General features: G+C 35.1%; 1 protein-coding gene across 8 annotated transcripts in view; it reads right to left on the reverse strand.

Annotated features, from left to right (window-relative positions):
- The window catches only part of DGKD (diacylglycerol kinase delta), a 71,384-nt gene that overhangs the window by 5,658 nt on the left and 42,288 nt on the right, over positions 1 to 23,438 (reverse strand). For all 8 annotated transcript variants that reach the window (XM_087964810.1, XM_087964811.1, XM_026683858.2 and 5 more), the window contains 19 exons: positions 23,165 to 23,273; positions 22,003 to 22,142; positions 20,913 to 20,997; positions 20,260 to 20,354; positions 19,530 to 19,629; positions 19,165 to 19,438; positions 17,386 to 17,547; positions 8,588 to 8,716; positions 8,347 to 8,443; positions 7,604 to 7,714; positions 7,350 to 7,446; positions 6,220 to 6,327; positions 5,714 to 5,827; positions 5,245 to 5,379; positions 3,230 to 3,381; positions 3,014 to 3,125; positions 2,827 to 2,919; positions 1,699 to 1,818; positions 1,109 to 1,223 (listed from right to left, as the gene is read on the reverse strand). In XM_087964810.1, coding sequence (XP_087820936.1) covers positions 1,109 to 1,223; positions 1,699 to 1,818; positions 2,827 to 2,919; positions 3,014 to 3,125; positions 3,230 to 3,381; positions 5,245 to 5,379; positions 5,714 to 5,827; positions 6,220 to 6,327; positions 7,350 to 7,446; positions 7,604 to 7,714; positions 8,347 to 8,443; positions 8,588 to 8,716; positions 17,386 to 17,547; positions 19,165 to 19,438; positions 19,530 to 19,629; positions 20,260 to 20,354; positions 20,913 to 20,997; positions 22,003 to 22,142; positions 23,165 to 23,273 — 2,348 coding nt within the window. The remainder of the gene's footprint in view (positions 1 to 1,108; positions 1,224 to 1,698; positions 1,819 to 2,826; positions 2,920 to 3,013; positions 3,126 to 3,229; positions 3,382 to 5,244; positions 5,380 to 5,713; positions 5,828 to 6,219; positions 6,328 to 7,349; positions 7,447 to 7,603; positions 7,715 to 8,346; positions 8,444 to 8,587; positions 8,717 to 17,385; positions 17,548 to 19,164; positions 19,439 to 19,529; positions 19,630 to 20,259; positions 20,355 to 20,912; positions 20,998 to 22,002; positions 22,143 to 23,164; positions 23,274 to 23,438) is intronic.

Genomic DNA, 23,438 nt, shown 5'->3' on the forward strand with positions numbered 1-23,438 from the left:
ATTCCTACATTTCATTTAGATTTGTTACTGATCAAGAAATAAAAGCCTGTGAAATCTTGGTAAAAGGCTTAGTTACAACTCATTTTGGATTTAGATCCTTATATCACAGTTTAATGAAGGCTTAAATCCAATCAGTAAATTTTCTTTAATATACAGTAATGCTCATGAATAGAGGAAACTTAAGAATTGATGGTCTTTCTACTTCCTTATATCAAGGAAACAGACATTGTGGACCAAGTCTTACTGCACGTATCTATACCAAGAAATCTCTTGCATCTGCCAAGCAAATCAACATAGCTATATGGGCATTATTTTTGTGGTCTAGGGAGAAAAAAATATCTGGACAGACAGTTATCCAGCCTTTCTACTAGCCTCTAAATAAGAGACAGGATAAGAGAATTTAAAAAGCTAAAGGCAAAAGAGAGAACATGAAATGATAGAAAACCAATGGGAGGATAAATGATATCATTAGCTCCATAGAACACTGACAGATATAAGCCAACAAATCAACGAATATAATTGGGACAAGGTTGCCCTGATTCCATTTCAACTTTGATTTGAAAAGGTTTTTTTTTAAATTGTCATACTAACAATGAAAATTAAAGCTGAGGATGATGCATTGATGAAGATGCAGAATCCCAAAACAAAAAGATATGAGACTTGATTACAGCTTGGTAGAGAATCAATGAGAAAATTAATAACCAAATCTGGAAACATTAGCAGGGGAGATTTGGAGTTTTGCAGGCTTGGGTTCAACAATCACTTCAGCTTTTAAAATTTCAAAATTTCCAATAAACTTCTCTGACCATCCAAGAATGTCCAGCATTTCAAAGTCCTAAGTGCTATTTGCAGTGTGTTCTTCGTTTTTGTACTTTAGAATATTCAGTCTAGTAGTATGATACAACTACAAATATATTAATCTGCTCCAGGAAAACAAAATGCCTATTTCATATAAAGGAAAAGAAGACCCACAGCAGAAAAATATGGAATATTTAGGGAATCAGAAGAAGCATTGTTTCTTGTGGAAATGACATCCAAATGGATGGGCACATTTGGATATACAGGGATGTGAAGAAAGGCAAAGAGGAAATGCAAAACCAGACGGTACCCGGCAATCCCAAGCTACTGCTTGTCTCCTTATTCTTGTTGTTTTTATCCTTTTTAAATTTCACCAGACGGAATTTGCCACTTCGGCTGCGTTTAGAATAATCCAGCATTTGGTTCTATAGAAAAGAGAAACCAAAATATTTTTGAAGACTTTCCTTTTATATAGGATGCCCCCTCCCGGCCACGTTCATTCATTTCATCAGACTCTTCTAGTAAGATGCAACACTATAATTATTTATTACATTGATGGGATGTTTGACCTAGGAAAGTAAATCTACCTATCTACCTGCCTTTCTCTTTCTCATTCATTCATTCATTTAAAAAAAAATTATTGGCCGCTCATCTGATCATAAGGTAACTCTGGGCAGCTTACAGTCATAAAAATATATCTACATTAAAACATAAATAAATTAAAACTAAACGTTAAGGACACATGGGGAGTGTGGAGGTAGAATGTGGGGGGGAGGTGGAATCTGTTATTTCTCAATCAACCATTTCCATTGTGCTGTCCCCCCACTGGGGCCCTAAAAACAGTCCAAGAACACCACCTTCCAACAGGCATGACCCTCGATACCCTGTCTGACAAGTTACCTCTTCATCACTGGGCTCCATGAGCTGCCACAGCCATGGAATATCCGCTAGTTTCCTTATGTGAAAGTCCATATCTGTCAATGCAGCTTGGAGTTGTTCCTTCTGGGGAGGATCCAACTGCTACATCAGAAATGAAAATGTGAAGACACAGTTAAGAGCTATAATCTGAACAAAGACTTGTCTAACCTGTAACAGAATTATCATAAAGTACATTAATGTACTTTTTTCTGTTTTATTGCTTAAATATTCTACTCCAATGTTCAGACAATATGGCATAGAAGCAATATGTCAAAAAAACACTCCAAAGGTATAAGAAAAGAAAAGCTGGTCTTTGCCCATTGTGACAAGTTAGACCTTACATTATTTATTTAACATTGATTTTAGTAGAGGTTTCTGCCAATGCAGAATTTATAATGAATTTTGTGAAAATTAATATTAAACTGAGTTTCCTTTTCTGAATTCACTTAACATTAAATAGGTATTCTGAGAAAAATTAAGTAACATTTTGTTTAAAAATTAAAACATCTAAAAGTGTGAAGAAGTGTAAAGAATAGCTCCCTGTGCAAGCATCAATTAAAGAACTCAATACTATGCTGTAGCCTTATTCAATCACCTTTTAAAAGTCTCTGCCTAATTATAAGCAGATCCTATGTTTACAAAGTGGTAGGTGATCTTATGCTAGAAATACTGTCTGTAGTTCTGTCACATTGCTTCCTTCCAGTCTGTTGGCAGTGTTTGTGCTCGACTTTCAATTGTGAACAATTCCTAGAATTATGTTGCAAGTGCAAACATTTCAATGAAAGAGGCCAAAATGGACTTTATAATGTCAAGCGATCTTTTGTGAAATACAGAATTTATAACTAGGAAACAAGGAGAAGAGCAAGGGAACAGATTCAAGGACAGATCAGACAGGTATTCTCACACAACTTTTAACCATTAACTTTATGAAGAATGAACAGCCAACATCAGAATAATGAACCTAGTATTTACAGAGAGGAGGGTGATAAGTATTGTCCAGTGTTAAAGACCAGTCATGTACTTCAATAATGAAGCAAAATATTCTTAGTGAGGACAAGTAAGATAAGTAACACAACCAAACAGAAATATTTCATGCTATTTATTTCTTACCAGGGCCATTTTTCCAGCCAGAAGAAGTTCTGTTTCATTGTGCAAGGCTTTCACATTATTTACCATTTCTACTACAAGGTTGCAATTCAGGCCCTGTAGGAAGATTGTATGTATAAGGACTGGAACCTACAAATCCAACAGGGCAATATAAGACAGTCAAAATGCACTGGAAATGACAAAGTAGTACCTCTGTAGATTTGGATTTTGCATATACTTTGTCCATAGATTTGGAGCTAGCATTGACAGCATGAGCAAGTTCTTGTTCCAAATCCTGGAATGCCTGGGCTATTTCTCGAATGCTGTAGGAAAAAGTAAGAGATCAGATTAAATGCAGAAGAACAAACTTTCTAGGATGTCTCATTCTGGTGCTACCTTCTCTACTGCTGGCAGGAAAGGGCCTTACCTGTGAATCAGAGTTCCAGCTGCTCTGCAAAACTGATTAATATGAGTTGATTCTTCTTCAGATATAATCTCAGGGTGCAGTGTGAAAGAGGCAGGTCTGGGCAGCTCACACTTTTGTTTGTCTTCCCAAGACTTTAGGGTATTCTCAAATGCCTAGTGGGGAAGGGAAAGGGACACGAGATTATTTACTTTTCAGAAGAAAACATATTTGTTTGTCCATATTTGTTTATATTTCCTTATAAAATTTATAGAATAAAAATTACATCCAAATCTTTGGCCATGTTTGGAGATTGAGATGAGATTGAGTTTTATTTTGCTGAAAAAAATAACAACAGAGTGATAGGACATCGGAATGAGTTATAAATTATTATTATATGAGCTTCTGTTGAAAAAAAAATATTTCATCAAAAATTACACTTCATCAAATGCATGAATTACAGTCCCTAAATTATAGAAATATATTAGAAAATGAAAAAAGTGAAGTCAGGTGTATATGTGTGTGTATATATATATATTGTATGTATATGGACTGGAATATATGTATGGTATTTGGCTTAGTTTGGGTATTTTCCCACGTCATTATATTTGTGCTTTTAAAGTTGTAGCAACGTTTCGGCAGAATCTCATCTGCCATCATCAGGCTTCTGTATAGTGTTCGTCTGTGAGTCAGACTTTCACAGCCATTTCTGTTTTAAATTTGGGGCTAGCCTACTGCTGTGCCAGAATGGTTTTTTCTTCATCCTGATTGGTTGGGAGTCTTGGTCTGTGTTTATTGGTCTTGGGAGTTTGCTGTGTTCTGCTTGATTGGTGTTTCTAATATCTTATGTCTGTTTTGCAGCTTTTTTTGTCTTGATTGGCTGGCAACATTGTGTTTCCTGTCTTGGAGGCTTTTAGTGTGGCTTGGCTCCGAGTAAACGGACAGCTATCATTTATTAGGAAGCTAGATTTCATCTGGGTGCCTGGTTGGAGTGTGTTTGAGCTGGAGGTATCGGGGGAGTCTGTTTGTGCCCAGGTGTTTGCCTGGCTTGTGGTGTGGAGATTTTTTTGTTTGAGAGTGCAGGCTTCCAGATAATTGACAGTCTGGTGGAGTCATCTCTTCTATTCATGCTTTCAGGTCTTTTTTCAATCTCTATGGCTTCTCTGATAATTTTGTAGCTGGGGTTTTCTATAGCGGCTAGGGTTTTGGTGCCATTGAAGTCGATGCTATGACCTGTGGCTTTCATGTGTTGGACGACCAAGAAAGTGTGTTCCAGCTTTTTTACTGCATTTTTGTGTTCATCTAGGCGGGTACTTATTCTTCTATTGGTCTGTCCAATGTATGTGGCAAGACATGATGCACAGGGGACTTCATATATGCCTTGGTTTTCCAGGTCAATTTTATCTTTGGGGTTTCTTAGGATGGCTGAAAGCATGAATAGAAGAGATGATTCCACCAGACTGTCAATTATCTGGAAGCCTGCACTCTCAAACAAAAAACACGGGAGGCTAATGGAAAAAAGATCACTACAAAACAAATGACCCACAGGAGATTACAGCACAAGATCCAGGATATCTCCACACCAAAACTCACAAGGCCATCACACAGCCCATTATACCAACATCAACTCCATCAACCAATCAAGAGGCAGCAGCGCAGCCAACCAGCTCAGCACACCAGCCCCCCACCAGTATTTATAGAGAGACGGCAGCTCCGATCACACACCGCTTGCACTGGCACGAAGCCGAAAGCACCAGCCTGAGGATGGCGAGTGGGACCTCGCCAAAACATCGCCAAGATACTCTTAATCTTACACGGGAAAAGACCCGAACCTAGACCTACATACCTGTACCCATGAAAATCTACTAATATATATATATATATATATATATATATATATATATATATATATATATATATATATATATATATATATATATATATATGAGAGAGATATAAATTTCTTGGCACTGGATAAGGAAATTCACAAAGTGAAGTGGGATATCTAACACATATTCTTGTTAGGTGGATTCTCTTACCCTATCTCTGGTTAATGTTTGTGCCCTGTTTTTATGAACAATCCAAATATATCCCGGGGGCTGAATCCAAGCCTCTCCATCAACTTGCACAGGGACTCCCTCATCTCCCAGGATTGCAATCTTCACAGTTCGGCACTAAAAAAAAAATCTAGTGTTAATTACATCCTAAAATTGTAAAAGCAACTTACAAAACAATGTCTGCTATATGCTACCTCAAAATATATTTTATATGTCAGTAAGATTTCCCCAAAAATGGTATTACTGCTCACAGTAACTGTAGGAATTTCTAAAATCTAGCTACAATAGAGCATTATTTAGAAACCAACCTATGTTGAACTTTGTTGATTACTATCTTTACTAATCCTTGAACCTTTAAATTCTGGCAGGTTTAACTTTTATATAATACTCAATTTTCTATAGTCCTCTCAAAGGAAATAATCTTATGGATAAAAATAAGCCTAGTAAACACCTGGGCTATCCGATGATGCTGAAGATTAATTACACGAGAGACAGCCATTTGCATACTTCCAAATACTGCAACCACTTCTAGGATCTTATCATCAAAAGATGGAGCTGTAAAAGTCTACAGTAACAAAGAGAATTAAGCAAATTAGAGTTGCTTTAACTATAACAGATTTCTTTTGCTCCCAATCATGACAAACAAGCAAGCAATATACAGACATATTATCCTTTAAAAAGCATGTGTATTGTAATTCTACAGAAAATGGAACAAAATAATATATTTTTCGTTCTTAAAGTAAAATAAAAAATGACAAATGCAAAAGAAGCAGATTTTATTTCTCATGTCACCACTGGTGACTTCATCTTATTGCTAGTCAAAAAATATATAGAAAGGAGAATATTATTGAGTTCATGAAATTATGAAAAGATGGAAACTTGAGTGGAAAAAGTGCTTTGTTTCAGTATTTTTTTCAAAATATGTCAAAAAATGATGAAAAGGTGAGAAATACTTACGTCATCTTCTTTAGTTCCTCCCCAGAAGTTTGTGCCTCCTGCATAGCTGGGGATGTTGAGGACAGCAATTCCTTGAAGACTGGGCAAAGGGATTGGACGCCCATCACACTATATGATACAAAGCCAATTTTATGTGAAGTTTTAACCACAGTTTCATAGTCTTGATTAGTAAACCACCTTTAAAATGCTAGAGAATGTAGGCAACTGCTCAGAATTAATTTGGGAAATTAATTTAATTCATTTCTACACATTCCATATGCTGTCACTACAAAGCCCTCTTCTACTGATGAAAGGAAAATATTTATAATTAAAATTTTTAAAGAAATATCTTAATATTTCTCACCAATGAGCTGGTTCCTGTGTAGACATTAGCATTTGCTTAAAGAAGAACCTGAAATTTACTTTTCCTCATCTTTCTATCAAATTAAAATAATGAAGGGGAATTTATTGCAATCTTTCTTAAAAATTCTATATTCATTTCTAAATAACTTCTATTATAGATACATGAAAATGAATTAAAGATCCAGTACATTTTTAATAATGTGAATGGGTCCATCAATTTTAACAGGGTGGTTTCATTTAACATAATTTTGCATTAAAATATAAATAATTTGTAACACTCAGCAAATTCAGCATTCGGTATTTGTATCAGTAAGTATCAGTGAAATAGAGCAAAAAGTTAGAGGGTGCAGAACATTCAAAGAGCACTTCACAAAGTGTCAAAATGCATTTCCTCAAAGCACTAAAACAGCTGAGCCCTCCAGTAGTTTCAGGCTGGCTGTTTTGGGGTCTTTCTCAGATTGTTTTAACTTATCTGCTCATGCACAGTTAGTCAGCGGTCCCACTGGAAGAGTTGTGCATGTAGTCTGGGAAACCCTCTAAAACAGCTATGCTGAGCTTTGTTGAGAAATGGCTGTTTCAAGAAAGGCATTCCATTCACAGAGGCATGTTGTCAGTGTTTTGAAAATCCTAGTAGTTTACAGAAAACTATTCACAATTTTTGGCCATTCAAGTATGTTTAAAAGATGTCTTATAACATGAAAATCACAAACTATAGCACACAATCAAAAAGTTAATCTGTTCACTTCAAATAATTGTTCAAAAGGCTAGGGCTATTTTAAATACATTACCTCTAACAAAACCTTCTGTTCTAAGTTTTTGTAAGTTCTGTGAAGCAGCTCCTTTGTCCCAAGAACTCCATACCACATCATATTTTTTGTACGACTTCTGGTAATGGAAAATAGAAGTAAAATTAAATATATCAAAATTATCACTAAAAATGTCACCAATACTTATACAACAATAAATATTAAAAGAAGCATAGAATTATATTTGTAGTTAATAGGGAAAAAAGTTTAAGACAATCTAAAATAGATTGCAGTACCTGCATTTCTCTGGATGTTCATCACGCTTGTTGTTGAAATCCAAAGAAATCTTTGCATCCAAGCCAATTCCAAAATAATTATTCATGACACATTTCTCTATGTAGCAATCACTGCAAGATGAATTATGTCATAAACAAATTGTTTTCATGTGATGGTATAGTGTAGTATCCTCTCTACTTTCTATCCACTTGCCACACTGTATTTATTTATTCATTTACTTACTTACTTATGTACTTATGTACTTACTTACATTCCACTCAACTCACTCTTACAAAAACTCTGGGTGGCATCCTACACACACACACACACACACACACACACAGGTAAACACTCACAAAAATGGCTTCCATTGAATAAAGAAGCAAAAAAACTAAAAACAAAGTAGAAGCTGAACGAACAACAATATATGAATTTGTTCTTGGAGATATCAGAAACGTGGTTGGCCAAGAATTGAACAATAAAGAGAAATATAGTGAACAGTGGTGGTGTAAACTATATCCTCTAGCTTTATCCTGTTTCTAATTTCCTTTGCTTACTCAGTGTTATTCTTTTTCTAAGCTCAGTATGCTCAACCTGATTGTTGTAATGGCTACATATCTATCTATGCATATAATTTAAAGATATTTTCAGCCTTCTTTGTACTCCAGCTAGTAACAAATATTACATATATAACATCCTTATTTTAACTTATATAGTTAGTAATGAGAATATCTATTTCCTTTATTGCTATCTAAACACTCACAGATTTTCTGGCTCAGGATTAAATGGATCTGCGTTGATCAATAACCGGCTGATGACAGAACCTCCTGGTAGAGAACCAGATGTCCCAGCACGAATATCTGCCAATAGAATGCAGAAGTTACAGGAAATACTATACAAGAAGTGTGGCAGAACAAAGCAGATTTACAAATTATTTGTAACATTCATTTGTATAATCATGCAATCCTATTTCAATTAGATGGGAAGAGTGCTATTGAACTCACGGGGGTAGAGGATCTTTGCATTCAACATTGGCAAGCTGTCCCGGTTTCCTGCTTGTGGAGGAAGAGAGGCAGAGCTTCCTACTGATATACTTCCTTTACTTATTAGTCTTTCACAAGGAGACTTGATTACTGAAAAATATAAAAAAGGCTTTAGAAACTACAGCATACTACAGCATACTACTAATACTATAAATATATAATAATAAATTATTTTCATCTATTTGTCCTGCCATTTGATCTGATCAAACCACTTCTATATTCACCACCCATTCATTCTTGATTCCATCACCGTTCTCTGAGCATGTGCGCATGACACCCCCCCACGTGCACACATGCACAGTAGCTACCCAACAATTAGCTGGCGGGCAGCACCTGTGCAGTGGACCTGCTCTGGGGCGACGGCTCGCTTGCCAGCAGAGATAGCTCTTCGTGCCACTTCCAGCATGCGTGCCATAGGTTCACCATCACTGATATAAGCTATATTATGACTGTGAGCTTGGTTGAAATTTCTTAACTTCTTAATTTTTAGCTGCTCAACAAGAAGAGTGACCACAAAAACATCAGTTCGTGCAGTCTATTCACAAAATGTAGCTGTCTGGAATACCTGTAGGCAATCTATGATCTCTTGTTTATTGGAGATATTTTGCTAGCCAAAATTTGCCATATGGCAATGCTGTCCCTGCTCCTTGAGAGACATCTAGTTCACTATGCATCCTCACCAGATATTCTTTTCTTTTTGAGTAAACAGCAAAAGGATAATTAGAAATTTGATTTTGGAACAAATCCAAATGGGTTTGAAATAAGATTTTGAAATCAATGGTAAGAATCCTTCCATTTTTAAAATTCTTTTTAAAAGACCTGCAACAGTAATAGCACTTATATTGTATACCACTTCACAGTTCTTAATACCCCTCTCTAAGCAGTTTAGTGTCAGCATATTGTCCCCAACAATCTGGGTCCTCGTTTTATTGACCTCGGAGGAATGGAAGGCCGAGTCAACTTTGAGCTGGTGAGAATCAAACTGCTGAACTGCTAGCAGTCAGCAGAATGAGTCTGCAATACTGCATTCTAACCATTGCACCACCATGGCTCTTATGATAGTACTATGAAGGTTGAACACTAGAGCTAATCAGAAGGAATTAAAGATTGCAACTGAAGGCTTCCAGCTGGGCACTGCGTTGATGCGGAGCTGAGGAGCAGATCGCCGCTCTGAAAGGCTCCGATTTTTGCTGTTTGGTGGCTTCCAGGAGCGTGTTGGACCTCGGAGGGGTAGACAGATGAAAGGGGAAGACCTGGAGATCTCGGGGAGGTGCCACGATCCCGGAGATTACAAGAGAATCCCCCAAAAACCAGCAGCAGAAGAGGGAGATTGTACAGATTGGAACCATAGACGTGGCAGCCCAGCAGCTTAAAGAAGAAAGAAGGAAACAAAGAGTGGAAAACAGCAAATTGAGTAGTGGAAAGGTGAACTTAAAGAAGATTTCCAGAATACTACAAAGGGAAATTGAAAATTGAAACTCCAAACTGAACAGTGCAGCGAAGTGGTGGCAGAAATATCGGAAGGAGTACTAACTAAAGAAACGGCAGTAATTTGTGCTGATTAATGGAGCACTGAAAACGGAGGAGCTGAAGGGTGAGACAATACAGTTTACTTTTACTTTAGGAGCTGAAAAGGGGGTTGTATAACTATATTTTTTGGGGATTGACATTTGAGAATTGTGGGAAGAAAGAGAAAGTGACAGTGACGTGTCCAAGTGAGACAGAGAGATCGGAAGAACAGCTGAGAGTAAAAACTTGAAAAGAGAACAATTGACATTTTAAAAGATTTAAGGAAAGGATTGAGGAAAGAAACCTTATAATTGCAACATTTGTCTGATAACTGTGATAAATAAAAAAGGAAGAAATAAGATAACTAAGATTTATAAGTGGAACTAGGACTGTGTGGAGAAAAAGCATAAAGGAGCAAGAAGAAGAAAAAGCCAAAATAGAAAGGAGAAACGAAACGGTGGAAGTGACTGTGCAAATTTAAAGAGGACATTTTGAACTCAAACTAAGAACTGTAATAAGGTATTTATCAGAAGAAGGAGGAGGAGGAGGAGGAGGAGGAGGAGGAGGAGGAGGAGGAGGAGGAGGAGGAGGAGGAGGAGGAGGAGGAGGAGGAGGAGGAGGAGATCATCCATGGACATCATTCAACTGGTCAATCATAGATGTAACTAAATAATATTGGTAAAACATAATCTTAATAGATATATATGTGTTAGAATATTGAGTTAAGAATACTGGTTAATAATTTTTGAATAACTGGACAATTGAAAGTGTGTTGTATAAATATAGAACTCAGACCTTCAAATAATAATCATATAGTAAGAAATTGAAGTATTTTTATTCTGAGGTAAGCATATAATTAAGAACTTTAAAGAAATAGATCAATTGATATTTATATATAGATAAGAATTTAATTACTTTAATGAATTGGCTGCTTTAAATTAATTAATTAATTAATTAAGCATATAAGACTGTTGATTTTGTGAGTAAATATATCTGTATTTCATTAATATTGAATTCTCTTAAGTATTGTAATAGTTGAATAAGTTCAATAAGAAAAAATAGAAATAAGAGCTGATTGTGATTTTCCATAATAGAATTTTGGTAATTAATAATATAATAATATACGTATTAATATTACTATTGAACTGAAAAGGAGAGAAAAATAGTGCTCTATTAGGGATAGTTGATGGTAGATTGGAAACAGCTGCTACAGATAGTTAAAATGACGACAACATCAATTACAAATGTAAAATCAGGAAAGAAAACTACAACAACGATGTCTTCACCTAAGGGGCAGAGATCTATAGATGCAATGCTATTGGCAGAAAAAACTAGTTCAGCTCAAAGCCTGCAGACAGTACAGGCAACGCTCACTATGATGCAGGAAATGATGGCAAAAACCCACGAATTGATAGCGAGGAACCATGAAGATATGAAAACAGAGATGAGAACTGAAATAGGACAAGTGAAAAATGAATACAAAATTTGAATAGTAAGATTGGAAAGATGCAGGAAAAAGTGATAAAAAATGAACAGAAATTAAATTTAGTAGAGGCAAGAGCAGAGATGGTGGAGAAGAAATTAGAGGATTCAGAACAAAATTGGAAAGTGCTCTACTGCGAACTCTGGGATTCGATGGTACACATGGAATTAGAGAAGGCATCATTTCATCTTAGGTTCCAAAATGTGGTGGAAGACAAAAAGGAAGATTTACGTGTAATTATGACGAATCTGATAGCGGCGGCTTTACAGAAACCCAAACTGGAAATTGAAAATGATGTAGACGAGGTCTACAGAGTATATACACACTATGCGAGGAGACATAGACTACCCCGAGAGGTTCATATTCGATTTGCGAGGAAGATAACACGAGACCTGCTGTATAGCAAGACCAGAGACGAACCACTTGTATACAAAGATCATGAAGTGGTTACACTGAAACAAATATCTAGGAGAATCAGAGAGCAGAGAAGGGGCTACCAATTTTTATCAACTCAGCTTATTAGAAATGGTATTCCATTTAGGTGGCTCACCCCAGAGGGGCTTTTAGTTTCATGGCAGGACAAAAAATACAAAATTGATACAATTGAAAAAGCACAGGAATTTCGTGAACAACACCTAGGACCCGAGGAAGAACAAGAAAGTAGAGACGACCTAAATACAAGAAGCCAAAGGACAACTCTCTGGAGAAAAAGAATCTGATTCACACCCTGAACACCAAAATCTTAGAGAAGAAGGGGAAGGCAACAGACTAAGAAAAAGAGAGCCTAGAACAAGAAATGAAACGAGAAATGCCTCACACAGTCAGTGACACTGATAGAGAAATCACTTTATTTTCAGTCAATATCAATGGTTTAAATCTATCATCAAAAAGAAAACAGATATTTGAGAAACTTAAAAAACAAAACGCTGACATAACTTGTATCCAAGAAGTGCACATTCCAGACAATCAAGCAGACCTCTTAAAGAATATAAATCTGGGTACAAATGTACTTGGCACTTGCAAACAAAAAAAAAGGGGGGGTATTGTAGTATATGTAAAGGATTGATTGCAACATAAACAAATATACAAAGATCAAGAAGGGAGAATACTCTTTATAGAAATAAATGTAAATCAGAAAAAGATGTTATTAGTCACAATATATGCCCCGAATACAAACCAAAAAGAATTTTATAATAGGCTTCACCATAAGATAATAGAATTTGAGTATGCTAATGTATGCAATGTAGGAGATTATAATGCAGTCCCAGACAAAGATAAAGATTATAGAACTTCCAAAAAAAAAAAAGGAAAGGAGAATACTCCCTTCGTCTTTTAATAATATGGTAAGAGAACTTAACTTGAAAGATGTGCGGAGAGAATTAAATCCAAATAAAAAACAATATACCTTTTTTCCGAACCCCCACCACTCTTGGTACAGAATAGATCAGATATGGATGGACCCTGGGTTAATGGAGAATATTGAAAGGATTGAGATTTTGCCAAATCTATGGGCTGACCATAATCCCATTCAAATTAAATGGAAAGGAAAGAGAAAAATTGGAAGATGGACATTTAACAATACCTTATTAAGAGATAAAGAATATATTGAAATGATAAAGAAAGAATTGAACATATTTTTTGAAATAAACAAAAGAGAACATACCTCTCTACAGAATCTTTGAGATATGGTCAAAGCCTATGTGAGAGGTCTAACTATTGCTTATAGTATTAAAAAGAATAAAGAAAAAAGACAGCAACAAAACATATGGAGGGAGAAACTGAAAGATTTGGAAATAAGTAGACAAAAGGACCCAAACAATTCAAATATTAAGAAATTGATCTGGTAAAACATAAATTAAATTTAAATGTACAGGAAGATTTGGCCCGAAAAATTAAATTAGCAAAACAAAATTATTTTGAAAACGCGAATAAGCCGGGGAGGTGGTTAGCCCATAAAATTAAAAAAGAACAAGAAAAGAGAACGATCATAGCTCTCCAAGATCAGGAAGGGAAATTATGCACGCAGACCCAAGAAAAGAAAGAAATTGCTAAGGAGTTTTTTATGAAATTGTATAAACAGGAAGAAATGCCAGAAGAATCTATTGATCAATATTTGAATGAAAAGAACTTGCCCGAAATTACTGATGAAGAGAAACAAAATTTAAATAATAAAATATCTATAGAAGAAATTAGGAAGGCAATTGGAACACAAAAAGCAAATAAGACCCCTGGCCCAGATGGAATTCCTTCGGAATTCTATAAGGAATTCCAAGAAACAATAGAGGAGATATTGGTGGACTTGTACAATGAAGCCCTGGAGAATGCTAACATGCCTAAATCATGGTTGGAAGCATATATTACCCTTATTTATAAAGAACAATCAGACCCACAAAAAATTCAAAACTATAGACCAATATCACTTTTAAATGTAGATTACAAAATAATGGCTACAATATTGGCGGAAGATTAAAGACAGTATTAAGTAGAATTATCCACACTGATCAGAATGGCTTCCTTCCCCATAGGCAAATAAAAACAAACACAAGAACCATTATGGATATATTAGAATATTATGAAGTATACTCAACCAAGACAATGGCATTGATATTTTTAGACGCCCAGAAGGCTTTTGACAACCTGAATTGGAACTTCCTTATTAAACAACTGATAGGCATGAAATTTGGTGAAAATTTTATAGGATTTATTAAGACAATTTATAACATGCAAACTGCAAAAATATTAATAAATGGGGAAAATACAGATACCATAAAGATAAATAAGTAAGACAAGGCTGCCCCCTAGCTCCTCTACTATATATATTGGCAGAAGAGACTCTCTTAGCACAAATTAGGCAAAATCAAGAGATTAGAGGACTAAAAATTAAAAAAGAGGAATATAAACTCCAGGCATTTGCCGATGATATGGCATTTATATTAGAAGAACCCTTAGAAACGAGCCCTATACTACTAAGAGAAATAGAAGAATATGGAAAGGTGGCAGGGTTAAAAATTAACAAAAAACAAGTGTTAACAAAAAACTGTACAAAGGAGCAGAAGGAAGAACTAGCAAATAAATTAGGTATGCAGGTGGTAAATAAAGTAAAATACTTAGGGATCTGGTTGACTGCTAGATGTTCGTCGATTAAAAAATATAACTATGATAAGTTAATAACGCAAATAGTTAAAGAATTAGATAATTGGGCCAAATTGCAGTTATCGCTATTGGGGCTATTTTGATAGTAAAAATGAATATTTTGCCAAAACTGTTGTTCCTGTTTCAGACAGTGCCAGTCAAGTTGGAAAAGAATCTTTTTGTAGAATTAAACAAATGTATATCTAAATTTATATGGCAGAGGAAAAAAACCAGAGTGAAATATAAATTACAGGATGCCAAGAAAAAATGCAGATTTGGCCTTCCAGATTTTGAATTATATTATGATGCTGCTATAGTAAACTGGCTTAAGGATTGGGTTAAATTAGAAAATAGAAGGTTATTAGTATTAGAAGGTTTTGATCTCCAACTTGGCTGGCACGCCTTCATGTGGGATGGAAAATCTAAACAACATTCATATTTCCAAAGGTACCATGTAAGAAATGTGTTGTTCAATATCTGGGGAAAGATTAAAAAAACCACTACCCAAAGGTTCCATTGTGGCTATCTACATTGGAAGCAGTCACATATCCAAATCTATTGGATTATGAAAATATTGTCAGGTATAAAGATTTACTGTATGATACTGGAGAGCTTAAAAATAGGAACCAAATACAAATTCAAGGAAAGGAGATAGCATGGTGGCCCTTTGCACAAATACAAACCCATTATAAAAAAGATAGAGAACAATTTGGCTTTAATATGACCCCACAAGAATTAGATAAAATATGGCTAGGAGAGGAAAATAAAACAATTAGTAAAACATATAAATATCTTTTGGATTACAAATTAAAAGAAGAAATAGTCACAGAATCTATGATAATTTGGGCTAGAAACATGGGTCATAGTATTGAATTAGATAAGTGGGAACGCATCTGGCAAACAAATTACAAATTAACCATGTCAGTCTCGTATAAAGAAAACTTATACAAAATGGTTCATCGCTGGCACCTACCTCCTGCGAGACTGGCTAAGATGTTCCCCAACCTACCACCCAACTGTTGGAAATGTAACTACGCACAAGGAACATATTTTCACATGTGGTGGACTTGCCCATGTGCTCAGAAGTTTTGGAGAAATATTAGAAATTGGATTTTAAATATAACAAAACAAAATTTAAAACTTGAACCCGAAACCTTTCTGCTAAGTATGATAGATTTAAACATGGAGAAAAGATATCAATATTTAATTTTGCACATCATAACTGCGGCCAGAATAACCTACGCACAAAACTGGAAACTGTCTTTAATTCTTTCAGAGGATATGGTAATTAAAAAAATACATGAATGTGCTGAGATGGATAGCCTAACCAAATTGTTAAAAAATAAACAAGATAGTGACTATTATGAAATATGGAACATTTGGTATGATTGGTTAAAGAAAAAGTAATATTTGATATTTGGATAAGTTATGGAAATGACAGAAGACGTGCATTTAATTATAAACTATATAGAGAAATTAAAACATTAAAAGAACGAAGGAGTTATTGTAACAAGGCAGATCACGTCAATGATGAAGATAAAGAAAAAAAAATTTAACCATATATATGTTGATTTGTCTGTTTTAAATGTAAGTCAAATAAATGTTTTTTTTTTCTAGAATAAAAAAAAAGATTGCAACTGAAGAAAAGTATACTTAAATTTGACTTAATACAGAACAGAAAAAAATGCTTTAATATTAGATATACTGAAGTACAGGTACCTCTTGACTTACAACCATTCATTTAACAACAGTCTGAACTTATGAGGGCCATAGAATAGGGGTTTCATGGCCTATAAAATACCTCTGGCCACTGAAAAATGTTGCAGCACTGCCAACCCAGCAGTCACGTTTGCGATCTGACTGTTCGCACTTAGGGCCGGTTGCCAAGTGCCCTGTGATAATGTGATTGCCACCTGCAATATTCTCTACTGACTTTCCCAGAAAGTTAATTAGGAAGTCAACAGGGAAGGTTGCACGCTGCTGCTGCCTACCATAGAGTTGTGAGTCCCTCCTTGCAGGCACCTCTTTGAGAGAGAAAAAAACTACCTGCTGGGAGGGAATTTTAGCTCTGTATGGAGGTGAAATTACAAATCCAGTTTCAGGTAGTTTACACTTTCTTCTATTATCTGAAGGAAGGAGAATTCCTCTGGCAGGCTGCAGAAACAGAGCTCAGATCTTGAAGATCTAAGCTCCATTCCTTTGGAAGAGTTCCCTTCTGTGTAGCTCTTTTGTTTTATTAAAACCAGAATAATCTATTAGAGTTAAACTTATATAATCATTCAGCAGAGATCATACAGCACTTGAAAAGAACAAACTTTTATGAAATATGTCAAGTAGGCTCTAGAACAGGGGTGGGCAAACTACGGCCCGTGGGCCACATCCGGCCCGTTGGTCTTTTTAATCCGGCCCGCCGAAGATTGGTACAGAATTAAGGTTTGATGTGAATGATTGAATGATTGCATTCATTTGATTTTTGACTTGTAATGACAGGCATTTCGACACCAGGTGGCGGCCCGTCTGTCAAATTTTAAAAGTCAATGAGGCCCCCGAGCCAAAAAGTTTGCCCACCCCTGCTCTAGAAAGATGCTTATAAGGAAACTGAAGATAAATAGCTTGGTCTACAGAAGAAGTTCACCTTTCCGATGGCTTCTCCCTTTTGGAAATCCATAGTTGCCAATGTGTGAAGACTGTAAATTGATTTTGTTCTCATTCCTTAGATCCTTTCCTTCTTCAGCAGTTGAAAATCCCAGAAGAAAGTTTGCCTGTTCTTGGGTTTGAGCATTCTGTTCATCAACAGCTACAAAGTAAAACAGAAATAGAGTCAGGTATCTTTGCTCATGCTGTATTGAAGTTAGCTTTATTGAATGGGAGAATGCTCAAATCACTGGTTATCTTGCTTTTATCATTTGCTTTTAACAATACTCCCTACAAGAAAGATTGGGTTGCTTATTATTTTTTTAGTAAATATGTAGTGCAGTGTAAAGTTGTTCTTGTGAAAGTTATAGTATGGTGGACTGGGACATATTACCAGCAGCAACAACTATAGGGTAAGGGTGAAAGATTTCAACCCCATTCTATACAAAATATCTGCATCAGTTGAGAAGATAGTCAATGTTCCATCAAGAAAGGGAGGAGATTATAGAACATACAGCAGTGGCACCAGAAGTAGCCTTTTAGCAATTAAAGGAAAAAAGTATAAAATTTTATATTTTATAAAAATATAGAGTGGTATTTGCTTTCAAGAATAAAAAATGTATCTGGAGAGATTGAAAATATTACTTCAATCTGGAATATAACTTCCTGTGCTGTACATGGATAGTATGATACCCCATTGCTGAAAGTTGTTCTAAACAATAATGTGGTAGAACATCCAGCACAAGAGGACACTTAAGAGCAGAAGAGAGGGAGGAAAGTGATTAAAACTGAACACTGGAAAAGGGCTTCTGTACATACATAGCACAAGTCCAGAAGCTCTTTAAGTATCTGGACTGAAGTAGCATATCTGAAAGAGCCTTTTAACTAAAGCATTATAAATTGAAGCACCCTTTTGAAACTCTATACAGCACTTTTGGAAACCAAATAATTTTTTTAAAAAAATAACCCACCCTTTTTTATAGAAAAAAACACCATGTAAAACTGGGTTATAACTAGTAATAATGCATGATTATATTATTTACTATTCATTTATTTGGAATTAAAAATTAATAAATCACCAGGTCCAAATGCCACATTACCAAAAATTTTAATATTAGTAATTAATTATTTATAGCATTTGATTCTACAGGAAAGTATTATTATAACTTAAAATGGATACAAAAAGTACATCCATTTATTATTGCTTTTATTCACATAATTTTAATGTTATTGTTATCTCTTATTAATTATTGATTTTATTGCTATTATGTTTTATTTTTAAAAAAATATTATTTATGTATTGTATTGTTATACTGGAATCTGATTTTGAAAATCCTTAAAAAGCTGGTATAAATAAATAAATGAAATACAACCATGCTGAATCTTCTGACAAAAAAGCACTCATTAAAACCAGTCCCACCATTCTCAGCAAGTTACAAACATTTTGTAACTTGTAAATTATTGTCTGAAGACACTGGAGGGCACTTACTTGACAAATGTGAAACAAGACCTACTAAAGGTAAATTAGCTTGGCTTCTTGCCTTGTTAAAACTTCTGGATGTTTTCAAGAATTAGTAAATATGAAGATATGATGCTTTGGTCTACATTGGACATTGTGACATTAGATGGAGAGTCCAAATTTGCTATGAAATTAATTAGTTGCTTTAGAATAATATAATTTTAAAAACACAGCACTTCTATTTTAAGAATACAGCCCTTAAATCCCAAGTCTATAGAAAGATAATAAAAAGATAATTCTTTTAGGCAATGGCTGAATTACCTTTTTCTGCATGCTCAATAATTTGACGAATGGCTTTTTTTAGACTGTTGGCTCTCAGCATTAGCTGTTCGCGTGGTCTAAATATCTGAGTACGAGCAATACAGGATGACCCTGCTGGCAGTTCAGTAGAAGTATCACAAGCAATGCCAGAACCATCACCATCTTCTGTTTCTTCTGCAATGGTGGGAGGTGGATTTGGCAAAGATGATGAAGCTTGAGATTCTTCATTTAGTGTCTTCAAAAGTGAGTCCAGCTTCTCTTTCAAAACAGAGCACTAAAAGTAGGGAAAAAATGTGTACAGTGATTGTATAGCATGGATCTATGTGTGTATGAGAGAAAGAAATGGAAATGTTTTTTCCAAATACCTTTCTGGCCATGACTTCTGACTCGTCTGAACTTTCTGGTGCTCTTTCGTATGCTTTCCCTACTCGAGCTACAAAATCTTTCACGGTCTCACAGAGCACCCTAAAGAAGGCAGAAGAAATACCGTATTTATCGGCGTATAACACGCACAGGCGTATAACACGCATCTTCATTTTAAGAGGGAAATTTCAGGAAAAAAATTAAAAAAATTCTGCCTGCCTGCCTTAGTTTCTGGTTGTTTGGGAGCAGCTTCGGCTGAGAATAATAACTATTCGCCTCTTTTACTCAGCCGAAGCTGTTCCGATTCAACCATTAACGAAGGCAGGCAGGCAGGCAGAACGGAGCACTGCGGGCGGGCGGGCGGGCGGACGGGATGGGGTGGGGAGAAACGGGCGCTTCAGGGAAGCTGCGGCGACAGGAAAAGCCCCCGCTTCTTTGAAGCAGTTTCTTCCTGTGCTGGTGGAGGAGCGAGAGAGCGACTGAGAGAGCTGACCCAGAGAGAAGGACAGGCTTCGGTTGCTTCCTCCCTCCCCTTCTTTCATTTGTGTCCTTGATCCCGATCCCAGCAGCATTCACCGAAGGCTTCTTAACATTATATCGGCGTATAACACGCATACATCATTTGCCCCCTATTTTCAGGGGGAAAAAGTGCGTGTTATACGCCCGATCACTGATATGCAGTAATAATCTGTTTTCTAGCTTCTATTAGATAAGCTTCTTCTTAGTACTTACTTGGCTGATGAGATGACTACCGAATGTTGGTCAGATGTCAAAATTTTGGATAAATGAGCAGCCACAGAGTCTTCATAGAAAAGTATCTGTTGTACCTTGTGAAAGTAGACAAGAGAAAATTGAATTATTTCTGCCAAAATGCAAAACACAAAATTAGAACTAATCTGTACATGCTCAATAAAGACGGAGTCATGATTTCAATTTAATCTATGGGGAACATTATACAAGATAGCACAACTTGATAGAAAAGCCTCTTTTCTGATGGGGGCAGATTATATTAAAAAAATAAAAATAAAAATTACAGCATATTCAGACAAGGGAAATGACTGCAGTAAAACAAGAATGGGGGACATGTGAACCTTTACATGTAACTATATTGTGATTTGACAATTTTGGAATCTGAAAATTGAAAGATTTATCTTTATCTTCTCCTATTTTAAACTTCAAATCTCTGTTCAATTATTTTGTTTAGACCTCTATGAATACTTTTCACCTACATAAAGCACCATAATCTCTCTTTAGTGCTCTGAAGATTATATATTTTAATGCACTTTCATGTCATATGAATTTTTGCTTTATTTTGTTTACCATATTACCTGTTTTCCAGCTTAATTTTATTACTTTACACTTTCTTTTGTTTAATAATTACTTACCTCAGAACTTTCACTAAAATCTTCAAGAACAGTAGTAGCTGATATTTGACGAGGGAGCTTTGTTTCGTAAACCATAATGCTCCATCTAGTAAAAAAGATTTATTACACAAATTGTTACAAATCAAATTCTGCTTACTATTAAAAATGCATAGCAGATACAGCTCATTTTGATCTTTATTGATTGAGATGCAAAATGTGTGAGTTCAGGATCAGTAAGCATGAATATTCACAGGTCATATATGTTTACCTACATATAGATAACATACATAAATACACATGTATTATATTCATGCAGAGTAAGCACTGAAGTTCATTTTACCTACATTCAGTAAAATGGTCTTAAATTACCAGCAAAATATGACAGTAATATTTATCTAAAGCAATTCCTACTATGCTTAAGAAATTCTGAATACACAAGAGACATTAATCATAATTACTGTACATAGTCATTACATAAGTATTGATGTTTACAGAAATCATAAAATTTTAAATACCATACTAAAAACAGAGTAATGCTTCTTAGTTTAGCATTTAATGCATAATTATTAAGTAGTATGTGACTAATATTGTTACAGAGCAAGACATATATCCTGTTAATATTTTCAGACTTTACTATTCTGAATATTACCATTTATAATACCCAAGCAAATCAGATAATGCACATTAAAATTATAAATGAAACAAATTAGATTAATACTTTCTTTAAAAATATCTGTTTCAGTATTAACAGACATATACTTATTTTAGCTTGGAATAGAAAAGCTTTTACTTAAACAACCATTTTCAGGACTACAGAATCGCATACTATAGCAACTGATCCTCCTATATAATCAAACTTTGTTAAGAGACTTGTAAAATTTAAGACATTTAAACATAATGCACAATTACTAATCATGTTGCAAATCAGATTCCATCTGGTAATGAATAAATATATTCAAGCTTGCATACATAAAACTGTACCTCTAGGCCTTTTATATCAACTTTATATCAAGCTGATGTTCTTACTTAGGTCTTCTAAAGTGGCTGATCTTTTTTGGTGTTATGTTCAGATTCAGAGTGAAAAGTAGAGATAGTATATAATGTCATTTACCTATCAAGCATTTTGGTACTGGCCCTTTCCAACTTTTCCAATATTTGAGGAAGCTGAGTATCATCATCACAAGCAGATCCCCAGCCTAACACACGTGCAAGGTCGTTGCCGGTACCTAAAGGCAAGACTCCCAACTGGCACTACATATAGGAAAGGAAAAATAAAAACATAGCATAACCAAAAGAGCTTCATTGAAAACAGAGAGAAACTATCTAAAGAGAAACACTGAAGGAACTCATTCTAATTTCATTAAAGCAGAAAAACGCATGAAATAAAATTACACGATAAAAAGGTTAATGTGTCATTCATGCTATATCCATATTTTTGCATGTTCTCCTTTTTATTCTTTGCCAACTGGAGTTTCCTCAGTGAATATCTAATTTGTGCGCTCCCTTTATATATATGGTATTTATTAAAATATTTTTTCTGCATCATTCTTTTATTTGGTCAAAAGGGCTTATTTGAAGTCTTTTTTCATCTTTTCAATCCTCACTGTAATTTTAGGATTGCATGAATGCATTATTATATAATCTTTATTTTAAAATTTTTCTAAGTATCTAAAATTTTTGTTTTCCTTTTTTACAGGCCTGGCAAGAACCAAAACAAAGCTGCTATTTCTTAATAGGGGTGGATGGCAAACTAATTTTAATTACAGATGTTATTAACAGTGCATTTAATCTCTGGTCAAAGTTTAACATTTTAGTTTTATTGCTACAATGCTGTTGCTATTGTGCTTGAGTACTTTCTAAGAAAATAGCAGCCTGGAATAATATGTCAGGACAGAAGTCCATTTGCCAGGCTGTTTATGTACAGCTAATTAACAACATGAGAATTCCCAATTTTATTATGAAAGTGTGGCTAAGGATTGGGAATTGCAATGATCTAAAAAATTCCTTATGGTGACCAACTCTGTATAAATTGCTAGTTGTATAGGAGAGTACCTTTGGATTTTCAAGGATTTATGATTTTATCACTAAGTCCCATACAAATCAATAAACAAATTGTTGCAATCCATGTTAAAATTGAAAACCCCATGTTTGCCATATAAACTTTCAAGTTCAGACACCATTATTTTTCATAACATTTTGGCATGAATGACATTTGCCTTTGGGGATTTATTCTTTTTCACATAGGGATAAACATTCTGGGATTAGAAAGGCACCTGTTTATGGAGACTGAGACTATCAATTTCAGAGAGAACCCATCCAACGCTTCCATCCCCACCACACACCAGAATTCGGAAAGTGTCGAATTTCTGAAATAAACGTAAACTGCACAGGGGAAAAATACCATTAAAGATATTATTCAAATTTGAGAATGCTAGAAATTAAAATCCACTGTATTCATTTTCTGCACAGGAATAATGCAAAACATTTATTAGATTTGTTAATTAATCTGAATAAGTTCCGAGCTACAGGGTCATATAATTAACTAAG

Source organism: Notechis scutatus, chromosome 4 (genome assembly GCF_049901735.1).
Source record: "Notechis scutatus isolate UNSWTSFEM ecotype Mainland chromosome 4, rNotScu1.2, whole genome shotgun sequence".
Classification (NCBI taxonomy): domain Eukaryota; kingdom Metazoa; phylum Chordata; class Lepidosauria; order Squamata; family Elapidae; genus Notechis; species Notechis scutatus.